General features: G+C 36.0%; 8 protein-coding genes across 8 annotated transcripts; 4 read left to right on the top strand and 4 right to left on the bottom strand.

Annotated features, from left to right (window-relative positions):
- Positions 1–827: 827 nt before the first annotated feature.
- L201_005942 (uncharacterized protein) lies at positions 828–2,841 on the bottom strand (the record flags this gene model as incomplete). The annotated part of the gene is made up of 3 exons (XM_066221669.1): positions 828–1,685; positions 1,759–2,173; positions 2,261–2,841. The coding sequence occupies 3 exons, from the start codon at positions 2,839–2,841 to the stop codon at positions 828–830; spliced, it is 1,854 nt and encodes a 617-aa protein (XP_066077766.1).
- Positions 2,842–3,410: 569 nt separating this feature from the next.
- Positions 3,411–5,078, bottom strand: L201_005941 (CDK-activating kinase assembly factor MAT1; the record flags this gene model as incomplete). The annotated part of the gene is made up of 6 exons (XM_066221668.1): positions 3,411–3,806; positions 3,902–4,146; positions 4,229–4,302; positions 4,417–4,569; positions 4,656–4,744; positions 4,905–5,078. The coding sequence occupies 6 exons, from the start codon at positions 5,076–5,078 to the stop codon at positions 3,411–3,413; spliced, it is 1,131 nt and encodes a 376-aa protein (XP_066077765.1).
- A 419-nt stretch (positions 5,079–5,497) lies between these two features.
- L201_005940 (uncharacterized protein) lies at positions 5,498–8,096 on the top strand (the record flags this gene model as incomplete). The annotated part of the gene is made up of 7 exons (XM_066221667.1): positions 5,498–5,513; positions 5,591–5,647; positions 5,731–6,357; positions 6,445–6,713; positions 6,828–7,314; positions 7,416–7,795; positions 7,911–8,096. 7 exons carry the CDS (start codon positions 5,498–5,500, stop codon positions 8,094–8,096), a joined length of 2,022 nt encoding a protein of 673 aa, XP_066077764.1.
- Positions 8,097–9,018: 922 nt separating this feature from the next.
- L201_005939 (uncharacterized protein) lies at positions 9,019–10,631 on the top strand (the record flags this gene model as incomplete). The annotated part of the gene is made up of 8 exons (XM_066221666.1): positions 9,019–9,096; positions 9,214–9,305; positions 9,388–9,631; positions 9,761–9,862; positions 9,947–10,041; positions 10,120–10,298; positions 10,375–10,459; positions 10,547–10,631. The coding sequence occupies 8 exons, from the start codon at positions 9,019–9,021 to the stop codon at positions 10,629–10,631; spliced, it is 960 nt and encodes a 319-aa protein (XP_066077763.1).
- Positions 10,632–11,492: 861 nt separating this feature from the next.
- Positions 11,493–12,362, bottom strand: L201_005938 (uncharacterized protein; the record flags this gene model as incomplete). The annotated part of the gene is made up of 4 exons (XM_066221665.1): positions 11,493–11,557; positions 11,680–11,702; positions 11,812–11,956; positions 12,278–12,362. 4 exons carry the CDS (start codon positions 12,360–12,362, stop codon positions 11,493–11,495), a joined length of 318 nt encoding a protein of 105 aa, XP_066077762.1.
- A 563-nt stretch (positions 12,363–12,925) lies between these two features.
- L201_005937 (uncharacterized protein) lies at positions 12,926–14,389 on the top strand (the record flags this gene model as incomplete). The annotated part of the gene is made up of 7 exons (XM_066221664.1): positions 12,926–13,078; positions 13,168–13,293; positions 13,396–13,469; positions 13,540–13,562; positions 13,663–13,773; positions 13,877–13,906; positions 13,995–14,389. 7 exons carry the CDS (start codon positions 12,926–12,928, stop codon positions 14,387–14,389), a joined length of 912 nt encoding a protein of 303 aa, XP_066077761.1.
- A 2,785-nt stretch (positions 14,390–17,174) lies between these two features.
- On the top strand, positions 17,175–19,315 carry L201_005936 (uncharacterized protein; the record flags this gene model as incomplete). Its single annotated transcript, XM_066221663.1, has 7 exons — positions 17,175–17,367; positions 17,482–17,566; positions 17,688–17,999; positions 18,059–18,170; positions 18,228–18,629; positions 18,723–19,138; positions 19,225–19,315. 7 exons carry the CDS (start codon positions 17,175–17,177, stop codon positions 19,313–19,315), a joined length of 1,611 nt encoding a protein of 536 aa, XP_066077760.1.
- A 487-nt stretch (positions 19,316–19,802) lies between these two features.
- L201_005935 (uncharacterized protein) lies at positions 19,803–23,384 on the bottom strand (the record flags this gene model as incomplete). The annotated part of the gene is made up of 10 exons (XM_066221662.1): positions 19,803–20,023; positions 20,109–20,232; positions 20,335–20,537; positions 20,639–20,704; positions 20,779–20,893; positions 20,968–21,115; positions 21,210–21,353; positions 21,445–21,542; positions 21,630–23,255; positions 23,337–23,384. 10 exons carry the CDS (start codon positions 23,382–23,384, stop codon positions 19,803–19,805), a joined length of 2,793 nt encoding a protein of 930 aa, XP_066077759.1.
- Between the last annotated feature and the right edge of the window lie 373 nt (positions 23,385–23,757).

Here is a 23,757-nt window from a genome sequence, read left to right as displayed (position 1 = left end):
CTTTATTTAGGTGGCGATTGTATATTTTGAATTTGAGGTCATGTATCGTTCGTTATGGTGAAAGGTCGATCTCTTCGTGTGCATGTATGATTGGAAAAGAGGATCAAAGATCAGAAAGAAACTTCATAATAACTGAGAGTGCACCTTCGTCATCTTAAGCTCCCATACTATAGGCTTCCTAAATGCCAAGACTTCAGTAAAGCTGAACTGAACTATAGTGTCGAACGCGAACGGCTAGACTTACTGAAAACGTGTGACGCACAAAATATTCTGCATCATACCTCTGTAAAATCTGTCTAATTCTGGTGCACAAAGATCTTGAACTAAGACAACCGATTCATCATTACAAGTATATGATCATACCACAGCATCAAGTATGATCTGACTTGTACCGTATGAGAACGCGTGTCATAAATTGCAGGTGTCGTATCAGTCTGACACCTCTTTTCCTTTCCAGGTGGCGAGGCGAGGTCATATCCAAGAAAAAGTCTCAGCTCGAATAACTGTCGCAATGGCTAGTTACATAACATAGTCTGCATCTGATACTGATTACAGAACTCTCACAGCTCGATAGCGAAGACCATGGAGTTCTGCATGACAGGTTACTCATGAATAATATTCATAATTAAGTGATCCAAACAATCTGCTCATACGTGATCAAGGAAGGCTCAGATTATCATTAAAATCGTGTCATGCATAATGCATAAAGGAGTCAATGCTGTTAATCTACATAATGAATCACTGTCTAGTCACAATACAACATGTTGATCCGTTCCGTTTATTCTATTGTATATACACTATTCACAACAAGTTTATATATATAGCACTTATAATTTGTTTAATCCACTAATCATACTCTTATTTCTAACTGGAATCTTTGAGATGGACCTAGCTCTGACAACATGATGTTTCGACTCAACATCATTTGATGAACCAACTTTTCTGTGCTTGTCATTCAATTTCAATCTTGATGAAGATGGTAATGGGGATGAATGATGATCATTAAGAGTAGATGAAGAAGTAAGACGAGTAGTCGGATGTTTATTGGAATTCAAGCTTGATCCAGCCTTCATTGGGATTTGACTTTTTCTCCTTATATTCTTTTCCGTCTTCGCCTCGACATCTGCAACGATGTTAGTATTGTTGTCATTACTCTTGTCGTCGACTCGGCTATTGCTCGGACTGAACAGATCCTTCCCATCACCATGCTGAATTTCATCTTCCCATCCTGGTGTAGTACCTAATCCAGGTGTAGTCTCCAAAGCTTTCCTGCCTTGTTCAATTAACGTTGTAAGTTGTAGTGACATTGAATCTAACCTTGATATCATCTCATTCGTGTGTTCATCATTAACATGGTCTTGATCTTGTTCGCCTTCATTCCCTTCCTCGCACATATTTGGATAGCCGTCTACTATAGGAACAGGTGAATGTTTATTTATTGGCGTTTCCACATCAGAGTGAATGTCATAATCATCGATATTATGAATTTCTATACTTGGTAATGATCTTGAATTTGATAAAGGATGTTGATTGAACATTAATAAACCATTTCTTGAGGATCTTGTTCGTCTGATTTGATGATTTCGTTTTCGTTTTTGTTTGGAACAAGGTGAAGGTGATATATTCGAATAAGAGACTTTTGATCTAATAGTAGATACTCTGGTTGAAGAGGGAGTTATGAGATACTGGAAAAGATTAAAATCAGTTCAACAAAGTATTGTGACCAAATGTCATTGGAAGGGATGCCAAAAGACTTACCTCAGTTATATCTTCCCATTCTTTCGTTTCTCGATTTTGGCTAGCAGCAGATTTCATAGTCTCTTCGTAGGCTGGAGGAGGTGGTAAATCGTTTATTATTGGATTCTTAATCTGAATGTCTTGTATATCGCTGCTGGCTGTGATGTGAGGTATCTCGTCTTCTTTCATATTCAAGGAATTGTCCGTTATTGCAAGATCTGTATCATCAATTATCGAGTTTTCAGAGGGCATTATCCTTTCTTGAATAGTTCTCTCATCTTGCTGCGGCTGATTTGATTCTTCTCTATCTTCACTCTGTACATCTCTATCCTGATCGGTCAAGTTTGTTCCATCTTGGTTTAAGATTTCTTCTGCAGCCAGCTGTTGATTGGGTATCGCCGAAGAAGGTTGATTCGATATTAACCTATACGCAGTTCTACAAGAGTATGAAAAGATACAAGATCAGCTTGTTGTAACGAAGAATATAAGATCACTTTGATGATAAAGAGATAGAAAAACTTACAATCCTAAAGCAGCGCCAAATACACCTGCACTAACTGCACTACCTAACACGCTACTTGACCAGCTTTTCCTTTTTGACGATTCTTGAGGTTGAGGTTGGGACTGCATCTCACTATCTGATGGTTGGCGGGAAATATTGGTTGAGGTTTGAGAACTTGATACGGAAATATCAGATGAAGTGGGTTGAGGAAGAGCAAGAGTTTTCTTAATAGGTGATAATGATCTCCTTTTATATTCCGCTGCTGCTGCTGCTGCTGAAGAAGAAGAAGAAGCTTGGTTTTTCTCATGAGTAACGTATAATTGACTTAAACCATCTTCTAGATCCAATTCTTTACCTTTCCCTTTCCCCTTTCCTTTGTTCAATCGTCCTATACCTTTTTTATCTTCATCAATTGATATTATAGGTATACAAGGTGAACTTGATGGATTCCAAGACCTTTTCATTTGACCATTTGAATTTCCAATCCAATGTGTCAAGGATGGTGATGAATGTGATCTTGCTGCTGAGATTCTGTGGGTTGATGTTGAGGGACCTGATTCGACATTGTTGGAATATGAAGTTTGATCGTTAGTGGGAGACATTCTTGATAATGATAAACTATATTTGATTGTTGAATAAAGAAAATAATCAATGTTATTGGATACCAGATCCTTAATGTTCGTTCATATTGATTTGATTATTGCTAATTAACACATACTATACAAGAATTAGTTTAGTGAGATGTATAAGGATATGAAACTCATGTTCTCAATCGCAATTACTATGATGTAAATGACGTTCCTTTCCTTTCTTTAAAATGAATCAACAAGATATACAAAATAAAATATGATATGGTAGCAACAAAGATAAAACCCGCCCACACACACAAACAATTCTCAGGAACGCGTCAATGCGATAACACTAAAAAAGCGAAAGACGCGTTTTGACGTTATTTTGGGTGGCAAAAACAACAAGAAAGGGTTACTGCGAAAGTTAACCTTATGCATTTGGTGAGAATAACTTTACAACAGTGAATGTTTGCGTTTTTACGTCTGGATGATAATAACAAGATACAGTACAACAAACTCTCATCGACTACTACAGTCTGTAATTACTACTCTTTTGAACCCAAGACAATGCGATATTTAGTTAAAACTAAAATAAACTAATTTCACTGTAAAGGTTCAATACCTAAACCTTGAACAGCTTCTCTAATTTCCATTTCCCAAAAAAGATTTAAATCCCAACCACCACCTCTAATTTTTTCATCTTTATCATCTTTAACGAAATTCACTTGTGATCTACTATCTAAATAATAACCTTGTAGTTGTTGTATTTCAAACCATTGATTATACTGATTTGTTTCTGGATTTGAATATGGTATAGGTATAAAAGGTCCATTATATGAAGGTGATAATGGTGAATGCTGTATATTATCTTCATTGCTAGTGTTAGACGATTGTAGTAAAGAAGGTGGTATAAATTTAAATAATGCTTCTTGTCTTGATTGTTTTGCTGTCCTTCCATTCATCTCTATTTCTCTAGCTCTTTTACCATCTCCTCTTGCCTATCATGTCAAAAATCGAAAACAAATTGATTAGTATGATAAATCGCTCAGATTTAAATAGTATCTCGATTAATAGTATCTTCTTTACAACTTACCAAAGCTTCAGTTACATCTTTTTTAATTCTTTCTTCTTCTTCTCTTTCAATTCTTTCAGATTCTTCAACCATTCTCATTCTTTCTTCTCTTGATCTTCTTTCAATTTCTTCTCTTTCATTTTGTGACATTGCTTCTAAAGCTGATTTTTCTTGATTCGTCGCTATCAAACCTGCATTTGATTTTTGAAATGCCGTTATTCTAGATTCAGTTTTTTCTACATCTATATCGTTTAACAAGTTGAAAGCTATTTCAGTATCAAGTCAGATCAGCAAGTTTGCCGCGCTCATTCGATGGATGTCATGTTATGGATATTCGATTCAACTCACTCAAATCTTCAACTTCTTCCAAGTAATTGTCATATTCTTTATCACTTTCAAAATCTTCGCTACGCTTATTAAACCTGAAAAATAATAACATTAAATCAGTTTAATACCGTTTCCATATTAAGTCATTTCCAAAGTTGTTGATTTTTTTTAATGGCGCTCAAACCAAGTAAAGAAATATATATACTCACACTTGTGCCATCCTCCTTCTCACTGCAACTTCTTTTTCAACTCTTAAATCTTCAAAAGTTTGATGAGCAAAATTAACTTTTCTTAATATACGTCCACATTGTGGACATGGTTCAGGACCTAAAGTGAATAATCTATCTATACATGATTCGCACCTATGAGGAAGGATTTATAGAATAACATGTCAGCTTATGACTAAATTATGAGTTTACACAGTATTTCATATAAAGAGCGTACTTACATCTTATGATAACATGGTGAGACTAGTAATCTTAGATTCTGATTAAATTGTCTATCTGTATGACAAATTGGACATACATCTTGATCTGTCTGATTGAGAGGGTACACCTATCAGTGATTGTATTCTCCTAATTCCTTACTACAGTTTTATGAAGCTGGAATCATTCATCGTCAAGCAGCTAAATCAAGCACATCGTATTTTGACGAACATGATAGCTTTAATAATGGTTATAAGAGATAGCTTACTCACTCTAAATTCCGTTACTCTCTTACTAGGATCCCTTACACCAGCGACATACAAATAACCATCTTCAACACCTTTAGCATTTGTCCCTACTCTTTGACCTTTCCGTATAGGTACTTGAGGTTTACGACTTGATGAGGATGAGGTTGGTGGTTTGCGTATAGGTACACGACTTGACATGTTAGCTTCTGTTATAAACTGATATTGGGAATCCAAACGCAGCTGTGATGTCTTTGTTTCTTGCTTCAATGCTCTATTCTGATTGCGGTCATTACCAGCGATGTTGACTTGCTATTTTAAAGATAATAACCAGTCTAGACAGTCGAAAATATAATAATAGCTTAAAGAGAACATGATCTATATCCCATTCTACAACTGTGATGACCGACATGAGGGGCCCCTACAAACATATACCTAATATAATGATGTGCCACACATACCATTTGCCGGGAATGTCCGCCTGTATTTATACGTTATGATTATCACTTTGATGTTAACATGTTCAAAGGCTGAATAGTTAATTATTTTGACTTTTTATTCACTTTTCCTCTTCTTGGTAAAGGTATCAACCCGAAAAACAGCATAGAAGAACACAAAAAATGGATGCAGGATATGGTGAGCTCTTGATATAATCTGATCAACTCTCGATCAAGTAGAAAAAGCTAACAGGCTCTCGTTCTCCCCTCTCAAAGATGCCTTGGAAGAGGCTGCTTCCTCTTATACCAAAACTAGAGAACGGGATGATGAATGTGAGTTATAGGGTTTCGCAATTGACAACCATAGCGATCTTGTATATTTGATCTGAACTTATGTATATGCTGTCCTAATATAGCCCGAAGTCATCGAGGTCATCGAGAAAGGGAGTCCGATAGAGATAGAGATAGAGAGAGAGAACGAAGACATCGTGAACGGGAAGAAAGGGGTGGTAGTGATAGAAGAGGTGGTGGTGGAGATGATAATTATCGACCTGATAGAGAAAGTGGTAGAGATCGACATAGAGAAAGAGATGAATATAGAGAAAGAAGTGATAGAGAAAGAGAAAGATATGATAGAGAAAGGGGAGGTTCAGAAAGAGATAGAGATAGAGAAAGAGAAAGACCAAGAAGAAGAAGAAGAGAAGATGATGAATTTGATTTAGCTGCTGAACCTATGAATGGTTCAAATGGAAGTGGACATCGTGATAGAAGACCAAGACATGAAGATCCATATGCACAACCTATGAGAGGTTATGGTAGTCCACCAAGAAGATCAAGAAGATCAGATGATGATGATTGGAGAGGAGGTCGAGACAGAGAAAGAAGTAGAAGTAGAGAAAGAAGAAGAAGAGGTGGAAGAGATAATAGATCACCTACACCACCTGGAACAGTACCTTTAGAAGAAAGACATGTAGTTAATTCTCATTGGGATATCAGACCTTCTCAATTTGAAGGTATAGGTGCAATGGAAGCTAAAATGACTGGTAAGTTGAAGAATGATGTCAAACCGAAAAAAGCGTAGTACCTGATCATTCAGCTGATTCAAATAACACAATCTTATTCGCAAATAGGAATGTTCACATATGGTCCAGGTCGTGTTCCACCACCAGCATCATTAGGTGTACCAAATCAATTAATGGCAGGCTCTTTCCCTCCAGCAAATCCGACACGTCAAACTAAAAGATTATACGTTGGTGGTATAAATGATAGAATGTCAGAACAAGATATTCAAGGATTCTTTGATAAATTAATGATTGAACATAAATTAGCTGTTGATATGCCTGGAAATCCTACAACTACATGTCAAATTAATAATGAGAAGAATTTCGCTTTCATTGAGGTGAGTAAGATATCCTCTCAAGAAATGCAATATCCTCATGATGACGAAGAAGACATGTGATCGCTCTAAGGAGTTTGCTGAGCTGATTAAACCCGTTTTTTTTTATGTGTACAGTTCAGAACACCTGAAGAAGCTACAGCAGCATTACAGTTTGATGGAGTAATGTATGATGGACATCCGTTAAGAGTTAGAAGACCAAAAGATTATTCTGGTGTTGATCCATTAGCATCACAATTTGGTGGATCAAGTAATCCACAAGGAGGTCAAATGATTGATTCACCCAATAAATTATTCATTGGTGGATTACCAACATACTTAAATGATGAACAAGTTATAGAATTATTAAAAGCTTTCGGTGAATTAAAATCATTCAATTTGGTCAAAGAAACTGGAAATGTTTCAAAAGGTTTTGCATTTTGTGAATATATGGATTCAAATGTAACTGATATGGCAATTCAAGGTTTACATAATTTTTCTCTTGGTGACAGAACTTTAGTAGTACAAAGGGCTGCTGTAGGTAGAAATCAAAATAATCAAAATAGTCAAAACAATAATCATAATCATGCTCTTCCTGGTTCTGCTGCTTATTTACAACAAGCTGGTAAGTATTTCTTATTGACCAACATATGAGCTATGAATATAACTTCATCGATATAGCGTGAAAGGATAAGCTAATCCTCTTCATATATTCTGTTTCAATAGTGCCAAACATATTATCATCAGCTAATCAATCAGATGCACCAGCAACAAGAGTAATGTTATTATTAAATATGGTCACACCTGAAGAATTATATTCTGATGAAGATTATACAGAAATTTTAGAAGATATAAATGACGAATGTTCGAAATATGGTCAAGTTGAAGGTGTTAGAATACCTAGACCACAACCAAAAAACAAAAAATGGTCACCTGGAGATTCAGCTGCTGTATCAGCAGAAAAGAATAGAAAATTAGATGAAGAAAATGGTGTAGGTAGAGTTTATGTAATGTATCAAAATATAGAAGATACGAAAAAAGCAATGAACGCTATTGGTGGTAGACAATTCGGTGGTAGAACTATTTTAGTAGCTAATGTTCCTGAAGTGAGTTTTTATATTCTCTCTCCATTGTAATCCAAGGTCTTATATGACTGTTTATCAACTCGTTTCGGATATTGATCAACTAACTTGATATCTTGTATTTGTTCCGGTTGATTAGGAAGAATTCCTTGGTCCTGCTCCACCACCTCCACCACCTCCAGAAGGTGAAGAACCCCCTACTGAATCGACTGAAACTGAAAATGCAAATTCACCTCCTCCTCCTCCACCGCCACCACCAGCAGAGGAAGATTTAGATGCAGCAGCAGCGGATGCAGTAAAAGATATCATGTCAGGTATATTGTAATATATATAAATATATATGTGTGTGTAATCGTTGTTTTCAAAGGGGTTACTTTAACGGTAAAAAGGGGTTATCTTCTACCTTTATGTGGTATCAATGATGCATTGACGTTTATCAAGCATGTTCATTCTGTATTCATGTGGACTATAGATTGCATATCTCAGTCCAGTCAACTACATGACTTACCCGAGATGACCGTAATTTGAATGATATATGGGAGGATGAAATAGGTAAATTTGGCGCGACTGCCACATCTTTAAAATAATGTATGTAACTTAAGGGTCATCGTCCCCGGTTTGTCAATCTCATCTTTCCTCTCTCTTTCTTCCCCCAACCATAACACCATAACAAACGTAAACATTAATAAGTTGTCGACCTTTACCATATCTAAATAACCCAGCATCAATTTGTATGTTCATATATACTAACATTCCTCTCTAACCACTTGCTGATCATTCCCTAATAGGTCGACCGATCACACTGGACCAATACAACGACCCGATTGATAAAGTGGGGACGAAAATCGAATCTTTGGAATTAAATACCTGGAATAAACGTCTATCTGGCTTTCTTTTTTAACGTTCTCAAGCGCGTCAGAAAAGTGATCCTCGAAACACTTTTTTCACTATATCTTCTTACATCGACAAGTTACATCGACAACAATAGTACCAAAAGAATAAGGAAGATTAGATCTTTGTTTTCATACCAATCATACGATTAGACTAAAGACAAGATCAGTGCATAAACCTAGAAAAAGGTACGCGTCATCATCATTTTCACATATGGTCATATTTCCATATTTATCTTCCTCTATCCGTCATTCAACAAGGATTTATGATACTGATCATGTACTTCTAAACAGTGCGCAACTTTTGATACCAGACTCACCTAACTAAAATCAATCTACATAAACGTAGAATCGAAAATGTCAGGATCAATGAATCAATTCACAAATGATGAATATGTATTAGCTTATCATGGTCCATTACTGTACGAGGCTCGTGTAAGTTATTTCAAAATCATTTCATACACTTGAAGCAACTTTTCACAAAGTTTCATAAGTGGATGTATAGTTTTAGAGAAGTTATAAACTGATTTATGTATTTTTCGTAAAAATTAGATTATCTTAGCAGAAAATTGGGATGAAAATAATACTTTATTAGGTACAGTTGGACCACATTATTTTATTCATTATAAAGGATGGAAACAGACGTGAGTATCTCAAAAAGGAAAGGGAATCGATTTAAATTTATTTTCTTTGGCTAATACATATCTTTCGTTTTACGTTTGATAGATGGGATGAATGGGTACCTGAACAAAGATTACTAAAATTGAATGACGCTGGATTTGCTAAAAGAAGAGCATTATTAGATGCACAAGCAAAGAAAAACAGACCACCTTCTGTTGCTGGTTCATCAACTGCTTCACCTGCACCAACAAATACAAATACACCTACAACAGCAAAAGGTAAAGAAAAAGGTGGTAGTAAGAAAAGTGAATCAAAGAAAAGATCTAGAGAATCTGTTGCCCAGGATACTGTAAGTTCGACTTGCCATTTTTTCTCCTCTATACGAATGTATATATACCTCCTTTTATGGTCGTGCGAATCTGCTGAGTATCAGACGGATGAAAGCCGATTCATTGACTGATTTTTGAATGATGTATAGGAAGCGGCATATATGCATAGAGCAGAAGTTAAGATTGTCATACCTGAAATACTCAAATTACAACTGGTTGACGATTGGGAAAATGTGACGAAGAACAACCAGGTGAATTGGCTCGATATCTCGGACTTGATGGTGTATATAAGGTGGATCAACTAATTCAAACCTCTATTTTTGATGTGATTTTAGCTCGTTACGCTACCACGAAAACCAAATGTGAGAGAATTACTAGAAGAATATAGGCAATATGTGAATACTACCAAAAAAGGACCAGAGAAATCAGCGTGAGTTCATCGTATCACGATTTAATCGTAAAAAAAGTATGATACTCATAAGCTGATCTGACTATATTTGAATTATAGTCGAGCTACAGCTTTACTATCAGAAATCATCTCAGGTATCACGCTATATTTTGATAAAGCCCTAGGAAACAATCTGTTGTATAGATTTGAAAGAGCACAATATGTTGAACAGAAAAGACAAAATACAGACAGACCAATGAGTGAAATTTATGGTGCAGAGCATCTGCTTAGATTATTTGGTAAGTTTCTGCTCTTCCAGTGCAATAAACATAATACCTGAATCTAACTTTTTTTATTGCTGTTCAACGACTGTAGTCAACTTTGGTCCTTTTATAGCATATACAAATATTGATACTGAATCACTCAATATCTTAAGAGATTATATCAATGATATTATGAAGTAAGTTTTCACTTATCCTCTCTTATTATCTGTTTTAATTTGTAACCCACAAGAGGGGCTGACGCTAATATGGAAAATCTTGTTCAGGTGGATGATAAAAGAGCAGAAAAGACTATTCGTGAAAGAGTATGAATCGACAAGTACGCATTATCAGAATATGTCAAGAACATAGTATTTGGGATTACTGAGGCGGAGGAGGGCATGAAGCAATGATATGAAAGCGGCTTAAAATTTGGATGTGGAGGAGATGGAGGGAGTTTCACAGGCTGGGTATAACCGTTATCTGTGGACATGAAAGAGGAGAGCAGACTCTAAAATGACATATCTAGACTTGGACAGTGTCTCTTTGTGAGATAATGATCGAAAGAAATTGTGAGAAGAAAAGAGTAATCTATATAGTAAAGAGTTAACAAGTATAAAAGTAGTATGTTTGTAATAATTTGGGAATATAAGATCAGTAACAACAACAACAATTCCAAACATGATACATTCATGATCTTTCATATGATTTCACGTTAAGCGTAAGCCCGATATCTTGTCATTCATCTATCCAACCTAGACCAGATGATTACCAGAAACGATGGAGGGCAGAATCAAGTTTCTTATGATGATTATAAAGCATATCTTCTGGTTAATCTCTGAATCTCCCATGTATCTCTCTTAGATAACACTTCGATTCCAAGTTCTGATTTATGACATATATATACATACAGTGATTTTTTTTAAATGCACAGATTAACGTCCCTTGCTTTTATTCCCTTTTCCGTTTTTCTTCATTCTGTTTTTGCTCTCTTCTATCTATACTAATGGTTTTTCTATTGTGATTCCCTTATTCTGTGAACTTTGGATTTATTGGTAAATTTTAGGTGGATTGTATATCTGGTTTTGAGGAAAGATTGATTCGGCATGAAGAGAGTATTTGTAGGTAGATATGACGGAAAGGGGAGTTTGTGTATGATTGGTTTTTTTGGGTTTTATGAAATTTTGCTCTGTGCTTGATATAATGAGAATGATATTATGACTATGATTCTTATTATGAAGTTTTCCAAAGTAGTATGGCGATTGGACCAAGGTAGAAATATATGAAATTTTTAGTTTCTAAAGTGGATTGAAATGGATTATATCAGAAAAAAGGAAAGTGGAAAAATTTGATCTTTGGGTGAGAGGGGGAGGGAGAAGATGAATGGAAGGATTTTAGGAAGAAGAGAAGAAGATCTTACCATGAGTTACGAAACTACCGAAACTGTCAAAAAGAACAAACATAAAATAGAATCGATCAATCAACTCTTCTTCTTGTTCTTCTTCTTTCAAAGCAAGTTTACTGATTGAAACATTATAAACAATGTACTCACTTTTTACCAACAACACAATGCCAAGTTACACCATATAATCTATCAAATTCTTTTTTAATATACATTGCCATATCTTTTTCTAAATCATATTTTTCTAATGATAAAACTACTATATCAACTGCTTTTTGTTGCATTTCTTCTGACACTATTATAATAGGAGGAATTTAAATGAAGATAAGAAATCAGTAAGAATAAGGATATTTTCTCTAATTTCACCCTTCTCTCTCTTTCACTATATATGTATATAGCTGTTCTGCAAATAAGAATGATATTCTTCAGAATACTATCACATCCAAATATACTAATGATGCTGTACAAAATCACTGCTGTGTTCACCCTCTACAATCTCCTTGACAACACTGTCCCAAATATAACCCTCATCCTGTGCTTCAACGCCGATTCACTTTTTTTCCTTCTATGCGCAACGTCGATAAAATGTTGAATGAGAGAAAATATAACGACTTACTGTCCACACTTTTGATTACTGCATTAAGATTTTGACCTCTTAAAGAAGTCACACCACTTGTTTTAGTTTGATTTGATTCTGCCATCTTTCTTGAAATTCGATTTTCCTTTTGTCTGATTATTCTATGAAAACGATGAATTTGTTCAATCAACTGTAAAGTGTATAAGGTATTTGAACAAATGTCGACGTATTAAATGACAACTAAGAAGTGAACGATGTAGTGTTCCTGTTTCCTGTTCCGAGTACAAGTGAGTTTGCTGATTGACGCTTTGATCACTACCTTTTTCCCTTTCTTTTGCAGGTCAAATGAGATGGACTGAGCGGGAAGAGTATTCATAAGAAGACGTTGCTCAAAAGTCACGAGAAGAATATGAGTACAGCCGAACTTATAATTGTTTTAATACAAGATTGTTGATCGATGATCAGGGTTTTACGCGAAGAGGGCTGGGGCACCACATAAACGAAACACGGTCACATCCGTCATACGAGTATATAGATGGGTTATGATGAGGTGATGAACAGTTATTTCATATAGGACTTAAATAGATAGTCTCTATATATACCCCCATAAGCTTCTTCTCCCTTTCTCGATCAAAGCCAGCTGAGAAACAAGAACAAAGACAAGAACAGAACTAAACCATCATCAATATGTCCGGAAAAGTGTTTCACAAAACGGATGAACCATCATTAACTTTTGGTCATCCTGAAGTTAGTGTAAAAGAATTATCTATAGTTGGATTACATCTTAGAGTATATGGGTTGAAAGAAATTGAAAATAGTGAAAAACCTATAACCGTATTAGTGAGTCCATCGTTATAGCTATACAGTACAGTATATAGACGATCATTATAACAGTCAGTCAATCATCTTACCAATAATCTTTTATGTAGGTAGCTGCACATGGTAGAACAAATAGTCAAAAGAATATGATAACTTTTTCACAAGGGATATTAGGTCAGGTGAATTATGAGAAACCTACAGATGAATCTAAAAGGGATCTGTTGATTGTTACTTTGGTAAGTTATCAATTATATGATATACATAACACATAAACATGTATAAACAAGACAGCAAACTAATTTATGGTGATTCGATAATTTGTTCTTCCTGTCAATCAGGATCAAAGAAATCATGGTAGTAGAATAACAGATAAAAAAGCAAATTTATCTTTTGACGAAAATCCTAATCATTTGTAAGTACCCTTGTGTCCAAATCAGACGAAATGTAAGAGATGCTAAACTTATCGTATCGTTATTTCATAGAATCGATATGGCAGCTAAAGTCTGTGAGTATACCTTGTTCATCTGCCTCGCGATGTAAATTGCGGTACTATGCTGTTGAACGGTCAAAGGAATTCATTGCTTACTTCATCTTCTATTTACAAGATGGTGGTGCTCAAGACGTTCAGCTGGTCATAGACTTCCTAGCTGCATATCTTTTCCCACGTGGCGAAAAAGTGATTGAAGAATGGATAGCTACTGGAGTTTCATTAGGTGGTGAGTCAAGAGATTTGTTCTTTTTGAAGCTCCTGCTCAATGGTAGATAAAATCTCAAAGTGAATGGTCAAGCTGATTGAACTGCTGTGTTGTACTGTATAAGGTCACGTTACATGGAGATTACTTAGAGAAGGTATGTTTTCATTGAGAATAAAATCCCTTCGTTCTGTATACTGGTTTATTAACTTAAGCTGATCTGCAATGTTCAATAAATCACGCAGAACCACGTATAAAAATCGGAATTCCCATAATTGGCTTACCTTTTGAATCATTTCCAAAATATATGGGACCTAGAGCTGAACAATTCGGTTTAGAATTCAAAGCACCTACATATCCACCTTCTTTATTACCTTTATTAGAAGAACATGATAATTCAAATCTAGAACAATTAGAGAAATATAAAGATAAAAAGATTTTGACTATACATGGTAAACATGATAAATTAGTTCCTTATGATAAAGGTGAACAGGATATAAAAGATATCCTGGATTACATCAATGAAAACGAAAAAGGTAAAGGTGAAATTTATATTGATGAAGAATTTGGTCATGCAGTATCGAAAGAAATGGTTAAGAAAACTGCTGATTGGATTTGGGAATATGGATTGAAAAAGTAAATAAGTCATAGATTTTACCTTGCATTTCAAGGGTATTGTGCATACACCGGAGAATCTTGAGATATTTGGTGACATTCTCTCAGAAAATCGATTTGTATGTATTAGGTACATAGTACAATTATGTAGCATTCAATGCCCTCAGCCAGATTCAGATACCGTGCGAGTACTTCCTTATCCGCTACTCTCGATCTCGCCGCCCTTCATCATTCAGTGCGAATTCAGTTCAGTCAGTTCCTTTCGCCATCTGTTTGAATATTATCTTCCTCCGGTGAAACATCAATATCTGTGTTCAGACATTACCAGTGATGTTATTGTAATGGTAGTCTTGATGAATAATCTGAAACGAAACATCGTCTTGTAACTAAACTTGCCAGGAGTGGGATTGATTATGGTCAGTAAGCTGCCTCACTAGTCACTAGTCATTATTTTTGGACAATAATTCCTGAATTTGCGGACAGGTTAGAATGATGTGCTCAGAAGAAGAAGAAGAAGAAGGTTTAGCCGTTTGTTTAGCGAAATATAAAAACAAGGTTAAGAACATTGACGGAAGAACAAAGGTGAGTCACCTCTAGCTTATCTTATTCAGCTTATTTTGCATCAGGTTACTAATGGTTCAGTTCCCATTCATCGTCTTGTTTTTCACAGAAAAATATCCTACAATTTATTTACAAAAGGCATACTTCATGATGCCTTACAGTATCTGGAATCAATCAAGTACCTGCTTTATCGAAAAAAAGTTAAAGATGGGGTAGCAAAGACGCCACAAGATTAGACATAAAGTTACCCTCAACTACTACTGTACACATTCACTGGAACAAAGTTACCGGAATCTTATTGATTACGAGGATTCCTGGAATCGCTTATACCTTGATTATATTCACAAACATGAACAGTCTCGAACTATGTTTATTCTTTACCATATTCTGAATATATACTACATTCAAAAACTTACATCATCAAGTCCTCTCGTCACCTTCGACACATGCTCTCTCTAAAATACAAGGAACGTCGTTTCAGTGATCACAGCTAGCAGCGTATTCCTCCGGACGGTTTCAATTCATTCATTTCAACAAGATTCGACGAGGTTCGACATGGAGTAACTCCCCAAAAGGGTGAATACCTCTTTGAATCATCCACAAAGCTACTACTCTCTTTCGTGCTTATTGTAACTTCCCATACGTAAGCAATACAACGGGAGGAAAAAGCTTAAAGTGTTAGCGAAAAGGATACAAAGGTGAGAGAACATTACACAGATCCCCCCATGTGTATACAATTTTACAAACTGAATTGACGCCGAGAAGGTTAATGATTCCAGCTTGAGAAAAGGAACATGAGGCTTTCATGTACAAACTTATACATAGCGGAAAGCCACACTTCATAATCACTAGTTTAACGGGAATCGGAAAATCTGATGTTTGTGAATATACCAAAAATAGATTAACCTTGAGCTTACTTGTTTATAGGTTACAAAGAAGATTCTCCTGAATCAACTTGGAACATATCTTGCAGAATTACTGCGGTAACATTAAGTCAACCGAATCAGAAAATATGCTTGAATTGAGATTATGGTCATTCAGGGGTAAGTAAGTAGGCAGACAAAAGATGAAACGGAGTATACGTCCGTGCATGAATCACAAGGATTACACAGATACCTTCTTGGCTTTTTTTCAACGACGCAAACGCACAAACCTTTTTATTTTCTGAATTTGGTATGATTACTCATCAAATATTAAGCTCAAGACATATATGTTTAACAGATAATGCATATCAACAAGTAACGATATGTAAGTTGATGTGCTTTCAGTGTGTGCGTTTGATATTGCTACTACTACTCTATCGGTACTAACTGAAAATCCCAAACCGGAAGGAAGCGAAGATAGAGTTATAGTATGGCTAATCAAAGTTAACCTGTTTTTGATAGAAACGTAAAACATCGATTCCATCAACGCCGAGAGTTTATCTTTCATATGCCAAGCGACATGTTGATGTGTTATTGTTAACGATACTTGACTACCAAAACCAACTCCTCCTTCCTTTGATGGTTGATCATCTTATTGAACCCTGTAACATATAACATATAAAAAGCTCGGACCACCTACGACTCCCTTTCCCTTTTCTTGTTTTCATCATCAAGCAAAACAACCATCAAAAAGCTGAACAATAAACAATAAATCGAAATCTCTAACATATATCTACAGAATATATATAAAGCTTTTACATACCCCTTTATCCATCTTTCCTTTGATACTATAATATAATTCAAGTCATTCATCTATCTCAACTAACTCTCTTCCGACATCATTCCTCTAATTCCTTCAATCCCGACAATCCATACAATACATTCATTCCTATATTTCCAAATACTTTTTCATTACTTTAGCATTAAATATTGATTAGTTATCAAAAGGAAAATCATACGAAACAGTCGGAATAATCAACTTCAACGCCAAATTCAAGGCTTACAATATACGTTCCTTTATCTAAATAAAATCAAAAAATAAATACCCAAAGACTCTCGCTTACTTGCTCGTCCAGAACTTCTGAACAGATCAAGGAAAGAAAGATCGATCACACTAAAAAGATCGTGTTTCCATTCAATTACCCACCCTCAAATTAGCGTGAAGCACATACCCACTTGGCAAATTAAGAACCCTAGTTCCTGTCAAACACTAAACACCAAGCTTGCAACGCAAACACCTTGCAGGTCGATACTATACCACTATACACTACCGCCCGCGCGAATATACAGTATATAAACAATCATACATAGATTTCTTTCTTCAAAATGTTGTTTTCTTCATACGTCAAGACACTTCTCGCCACTTCCACCATTATGAGTTATCTGTCTCTAGGTGCAGCTGATCATTGGATCATAACTCAAGCTCAAACTATAGCTATTGGTCGTATGGATCCAATTGTTGATCCTAATGCAGTCAGTAAACATGCTCATAGAATCGTCGGTGCATCAAATTTCAACTGTAAGTAACGTATTCCACCAAATCTTTTCGTTTACATATCGAAATTCAGTAAAAAAATCCGATAAATCAGGAGAATCGCTAATGTCTTACTTTAATCATATGTCATCATAATAGGGCATTTGAATAGTTTTGATGATCAGCTTAATGCAGATTGTAGTTCAACCATCATTGGTGATGACAAGTCGAATTATTGGGCTCCGTGAGTTTTCCTTATGCCTCCAATCCATTACGCTCACGCATTGGCCGGGCGATCTATTGGCATACATCACCTACACATCGTTGTTCGATCACTGACATTATGCATCCTCATTATCTCACAGTCAACTATATTACCGACACCCAAACAGTACTTATTCTCCAGTTTTAGGTGGTGTCAGAATTTATTACTTTAACAAAAATAAGGATGTCAAACCATTCCCAGGTGGTCTTAACATGATTTCCGGAACAGCTATGGCTAGGGATACTTCAGACTATAAAACCAAAGGTGTTATGATTTCTTGTGATCATGGTGAACAAAGTCAATACTTGCCGAACGGTACTACTCACCCTGGTGGTTGCAGTACAATATCGATGGGTATCTTCTTCCCAAGTTGCGGTTTAGCAAATGGTGCTATTACTTCCTCGGATCACTTGTGAGTATGCAATTCTTCATCTCTCGCTTTCCATACCAATTAAAAATGCTATTGTTTAGCTCTCACATGGCTTGGCCACAGAGTTATGATGGCCCTAACCTTGTCGATGATCCAAATGGTATCGTTTGCCCTGCTTCTCACCCCATCAAATACCCTACTATCTTTGCTGAAGTAAGTGATAGCATACCCCAAATAGCGAACTTCTTTTCAAGCTGACTCCATCAACAGTTCAACTATTACCTTGATGCCGATCACCCATGGAGAAACGATGAATGTACTTTCGTACTTGCAAATGGTGATTGTACTGGTGCAAGTTTCCATGCCGATTTCGTTAATGGATGGGTACCTTCAACATTACAAGCAGCAATTACTCAATGTGGTTTTGGTAAAGGTCCAGGAGAAAATTTAGATGCGTGTGCACCATTGAAGAAGACGAAATCTGAACCTGCCTCATGGGACTGTAGATTAGAAGGTGCGATTCCAGATGAAGAAGTTGGCTTATGGAGACCTTTGAAACAATTACCTGGCTGTAATCCATTATGGAAAAAAGATGTAGCTCAAAAACCAGGTTGTGGTTCTTTCCAGAATCCAGGATATGTCAATCCTAATGCTTATTTCGAAAATCTCAAGGTAAGCTTGGACCTCTTACAGAAACTTCCTGTAGATGACGCTCACATCTGGATAGCCAGATGCTAATCTATCTTATATTCATCCCTTGAATAGTTCCGAAACATCATTCCAATGGCATTAGGAGAACTCAAAGACAATGCTGACATTTCAACATTCTTCCCTTCTGTCGGTGATACTGGTGCTGGTAAAATTGGATGGTGGGGAGCCTCAGGCTCAAATAAGAATAGCTTAAAGAAAGGTAGTTGGCAATCTGTCATTAACGCATTAGCACCTGGAGTAAATCCACCACAAATTGGGAACATGATTACTTTGACAGATACAGAAAAGACTGAAGCTGGATCTCAAGGCCTTGAAAATACCAATTCAGATGATACTACTACGAGTCCTGCTCAACCTGAAATTGATACTCCACCTGCACTTGCTACTGAACCGGAGAACTTTGATACCACTAAAACTACTCCACCTACAGAAGAACCTGAGGCTCCAAGTGCCAAAGCTAAATCATGCAAGTAAGTCGAGAGTCCACAATTTGCTTTAGCATTCTCGACTATATCATGAGACTTTGACTAACAATTGATTCCTTTCATTCCAATAGGAGAAAGAAGAGGGGTATTCTTCCAGGAGCCGGTGATGCTTTATCATCTCATCTTGCAAGGAGATCAAGAAGAAGAGGTAACCATCCTTAAGTTTAAGTTGAAGACGTGAATATAAATTTAGTTTGGACTTTCTTTCCTTTTCAAAATTCACAGTCATTCAAGTAAAAAACAATTATTTTATTGTTACCATTTCTTATTTTCCTTCTTCATCGTACCTTTCGATGCTCTTTTTCGAGTCTATTAAAAAAAAAACCTTGTTTAAAAAGTTTGTATTGTAGTTGATCTACAACAAAGTTGAAGATATTCTTGTGTAATTCGAAATCCCTGTAGCAATCTAGTTTTCTCTCTTTTTTTCTCTTACAATGTGAAAAGCTTTTCCATATTTCAAATGTTAATGTTTAAATGTAGAACATTATCTCTTTCTGTTTTTTGGTATTTTGATGATGATGCATTAATTTTATCCCAATTACACAAGCAGGGGAACTTGAGTAGATCGAGTATAATGCTGAATTTCTACATTGATTAAGAAATGACAAAACATAAATATACATATACAGCATTACAAAAGGAAGTAAGATTACAATTTCCTTTTCTTCTTCTTTGGTCCACCACCAAATTCCATTTGTTTGATTTCTAATATTTTCGCTGCATCGAATTCTTTACCTAACCATCTAACTAAAATCAATGGCTTAGCCTTGTTTTCTTCATCGTCATGTTCATTTCCACTGTGAGCTTGAAGGTCTGTTGAAGATGTAATAGTAGTAGTGGTTGGCCTATGTATATCTGGATGTAATCCAACTGGATCAAAGTGGAGGATTTCATTTAATTAGTTTTATCCTATATGTATAGTTTCCTATTTGTATAGTGCATAATTCCAACTTACCTGGTCTAGCACGTATAGATTCAATAAATTCAGGATGTCTAGTTAGATATTCTTCAACGTGTACAAAAGATCTTTTTCTAATTAAGATATCTGCAAATCTTTCTCTCACTAGAGGTATATATCCCTATAATATAAGGAATCAAGTTTAGGTGGTTAATAATCAGCTCGACGTTCTTTCCTCTTAAATCCACAAATCGAAAACTCAAGATATAGTTTGTCCACTTACTCCTGAAACAGTCCATAAATGTTCACAAGGAGGTAACAAGTCAGGTTGTTTACCTTGTTTTTTAGCTTGAGATGTACGTTCAGCGTTAATTTCTTGTTGAAGTGATTGAACTTTAGTTATCATTTCTCCTACTGATAATGCTGTTGAATCTTCTCCATCTGCTCCTTCAAATGGTATAAACGTTGAAATGAGTAATGAGCCGTCTAGAGAAAAGAACATGATGTTATGAGTTATCAGTTCAGCATTTTTACTATCAAATAGTTACACTGATCAAACCAATTGTGAGAGTGCTATCAAGACTTACTTTGCATATTCCATTCTCCTCCCCACATTCCAATCAATTCTGATCCAGGTGGAATGACAACATTTGCTGTTGGCAAAATTACATTAATCGGTCATTCACCTCGACAGCAAACTCTAAATAATCAGGGTTTTGGGACTCACTCTTTTTGACATTAGCCAAAACAGTACTCAAATCGTCATCTCCATCTTCTGGACGTGACCATTCTTCTTCTAAATCAACTGTACGCACACTTCTTCTAGGTTTTGAATGAGACCACTATGATTGGTTGTCCGATAACATCGGGACTATCAGCTTTCGGCTCCATTACAATTATAAAAAATTCCACTTACAATAAGAGATAACATTCTCCTAAAACGATTCGGATCAAGTTCATCTGCTTTGATCATAGCTTCTCTACTTGGCCAATTTCTTGTAACCATATCATCTACATCACCAAAATCTCTCAATGGATTACTTAATCCAGATGGCAGATCGACTCTATTGATTGGTTGAACGGTGGGATCAGTTTTTCCTTTTTTTTTTTGGCTAAACAAGAACTTTGTGTTGAAAAGGAAAAGAAAGCAAAACTTACTCTAACATCTCAGGAACAGCTAACCTTGCTAAAGTCTTTTCATTCCATAAAGCTTTACAACGAGTCAATACTTCTTTCATTTGTTCAGGGGTGAAATCAGTTGGAGTAACATGAACACCTAATTCACGTGTACGATCACCGAGTCTATCAGTTTTATAAGCTGAATCAGCATAACTTACATACATTTTATAGAAACAGGCGAATTCAGCAATACAGAGACAACAACATTACATACCTTGTATGATTAAGGCTACACGTTTTCCTGCCAGGATGAAAGACCTGTTTCATTCTCCATTTACCTATACCAACTCTTGGTCCACCACCACCTCCACACTACCAAATCAACTGGATCAGCTAATTGGCTCGAGTACACAGATGTATGTTCAAGCATGAAACAGGAGATATATATCTCGCACTTACATCAGTACATCTTTGATATTTACCATCACAACCAGTACAGACAATTTCAGTTATAGAACTGATTGATTCTTTATTTTGGTTTTCTTTTGATCCGGATCCAGATCCACTACCGCCTGAAATCTGACCTGAACCAACGACCCTTTGACAAACATCACACCATTGTCTTCTGTCCTTCAATTTCAATTCTTCGTCATCAATTTCCATCTGAATTCTAATTCTTTTTCTAGTTTCCACTGTACCTATATTATTTGTTGTACTATTACTTGAAGTAGAAGAATCAGGTTGATTAATTGGTATACAATCTATACATTTTAATTCAATCAGAATTGGATTTGGCATAGATGATTTTGGTGAACGTATCATTATTCTACCTAAATTCTTTTTACATATTAAACACAATGATATTTGCTCAATAACTATTTTCTTTTCTGTAGTACGTGTTTTCTTAGTCGTATTCGAGCTTGGAGGCTTCTTAGGTGAAGTTTGATCTTCTACTGAAACACTTCTTCTTCTAGGTGATGATGCATTTTGACTTTGGTGAACAGTATTTCCAGGGTCTGCAACTGATACACCTATGGGAGGATAAGAAGGATTTAGGGATTGAGATTGAGATAACACATTAGTAGATTGTTGTAAAGATTGAGGTGGATTACTGAGGATGTTAGGGTAGTCTGTAGATGGTGCAAGAGGTAATACATCAGGTAAAGGATGATCACCTAAATCAGGCAGCCATGATAGGAAACTATCTATGTTTTCATTTGATAGCATAGCTTCCAAGTCAAATGGTGACATTACAGGTATATTATTGTTTTGTTGTTGAGTGAACATATCCGTGATATGATTTTGGTCTTGCTGGTTGTGAGTTAATATAACGGAAGGCGGTTGAGTTTGAGCCATCATAGGATATTGTCCATTATTATTACTATTATTGCTATTTGTCGAATGTAAATGTCCAGATGAGCCTTGTCCACCATTATTGATATTTCCATCCATATTATTGGTATTGGGGTTATCGGATTTTGTAGCAGCGCCAGCTTTCAATCTCATTAATTCTAATTCGGCTTCTTTCTCCTTTCTCCTAGCTTCAGCAATTTGTAATTCTAATGTTCTAGTTTTCAACTTTATGAGTTCAGTCCATAATACATGTCTAGTTGGATCTTCTCTTTGTGTAGGCATTTCAGATAAAAATGCTGATATCGGATCTGATTGCTCTTTTTGATTTGTCGCTGATGATAAATTACTTTGTTGTTCAGATTGACGATGGTGCTGGAGTTGATTCTGCGTATGTGTATTAGCCATAGCATTAGCCATTGAAGAGGATTCTGCTTGGTTATTGTTATTATTGCTTGACCCATTATAAACATTCCCTTGTCCATGAGAGTTGGAATTCAACGTCGAAGTATCCCATGACCATTGATCATTCTGATTAGGAAATGATAACCCATTCGGATAACCCAGATTACTGTTATTGTTTCCAAAAGCTGAACCGGCTATATTAGCAGATTGTTGTTGCTGCTGGATGACTCCTGGCTGTGAATGTACACCTGCTGTTCTAGCTCCATCAATGGGGAAAAGTGAAGCTCGTACTGTATAGTATTCTCCCTGACGATTCTGTGAGATACCATCCTATTGCAATTAAGGTCGAAATTAACATTACCATTGCGCGTCATCCTTCAAAGAACGGTTAAAGCTGGAAGATGAACTCACATTATTGTTATTATTATTGTTGGACCCTTGTCCTTGAGATGATTGCATACTCGAGGATCTATGTTGTGTTATACTATATGTCGTAGCTCATGATTTGATCGTGAGGTTAAGTAGTACAATTGAGAATGGTGATAAAAGATAGAAGTATAATAAATTCCTCGTTATCCCCAATAATAAATGCTGATGTTGTTGTAAAAATAAAATGAGCTTGGGTAGTATCGGTTACTGCCGTCAATTTTAAGCGTTCAATGCCATGATATGATGAATGCCCTGAAGGTATATATAATATATAATCCACTCTTCATCCATATCTCATTCCACGACGATACAAGATATATATATAACAATTACTTCTCAGATCTACCCCAACAGAGAGGCAATATATATATATCATACAGACGTCATAACAAAGGATAAATAC

This window comes from Kwoniella dendrophila, chromosome 8 (genome assembly GCF_036810415.1).
Source record: "Kwoniella dendrophila CBS 6074 chromosome 8, complete sequence".
Classification (NCBI taxonomy): Eukaryota; Fungi; Basidiomycota; class Tremellomycetes; order Tremellales; family Cryptococcaceae; genus Kwoniella; species Kwoniella dendrophila.
This window is presented reverse-complemented; position numbering and strand designations above follow the sequence as displayed.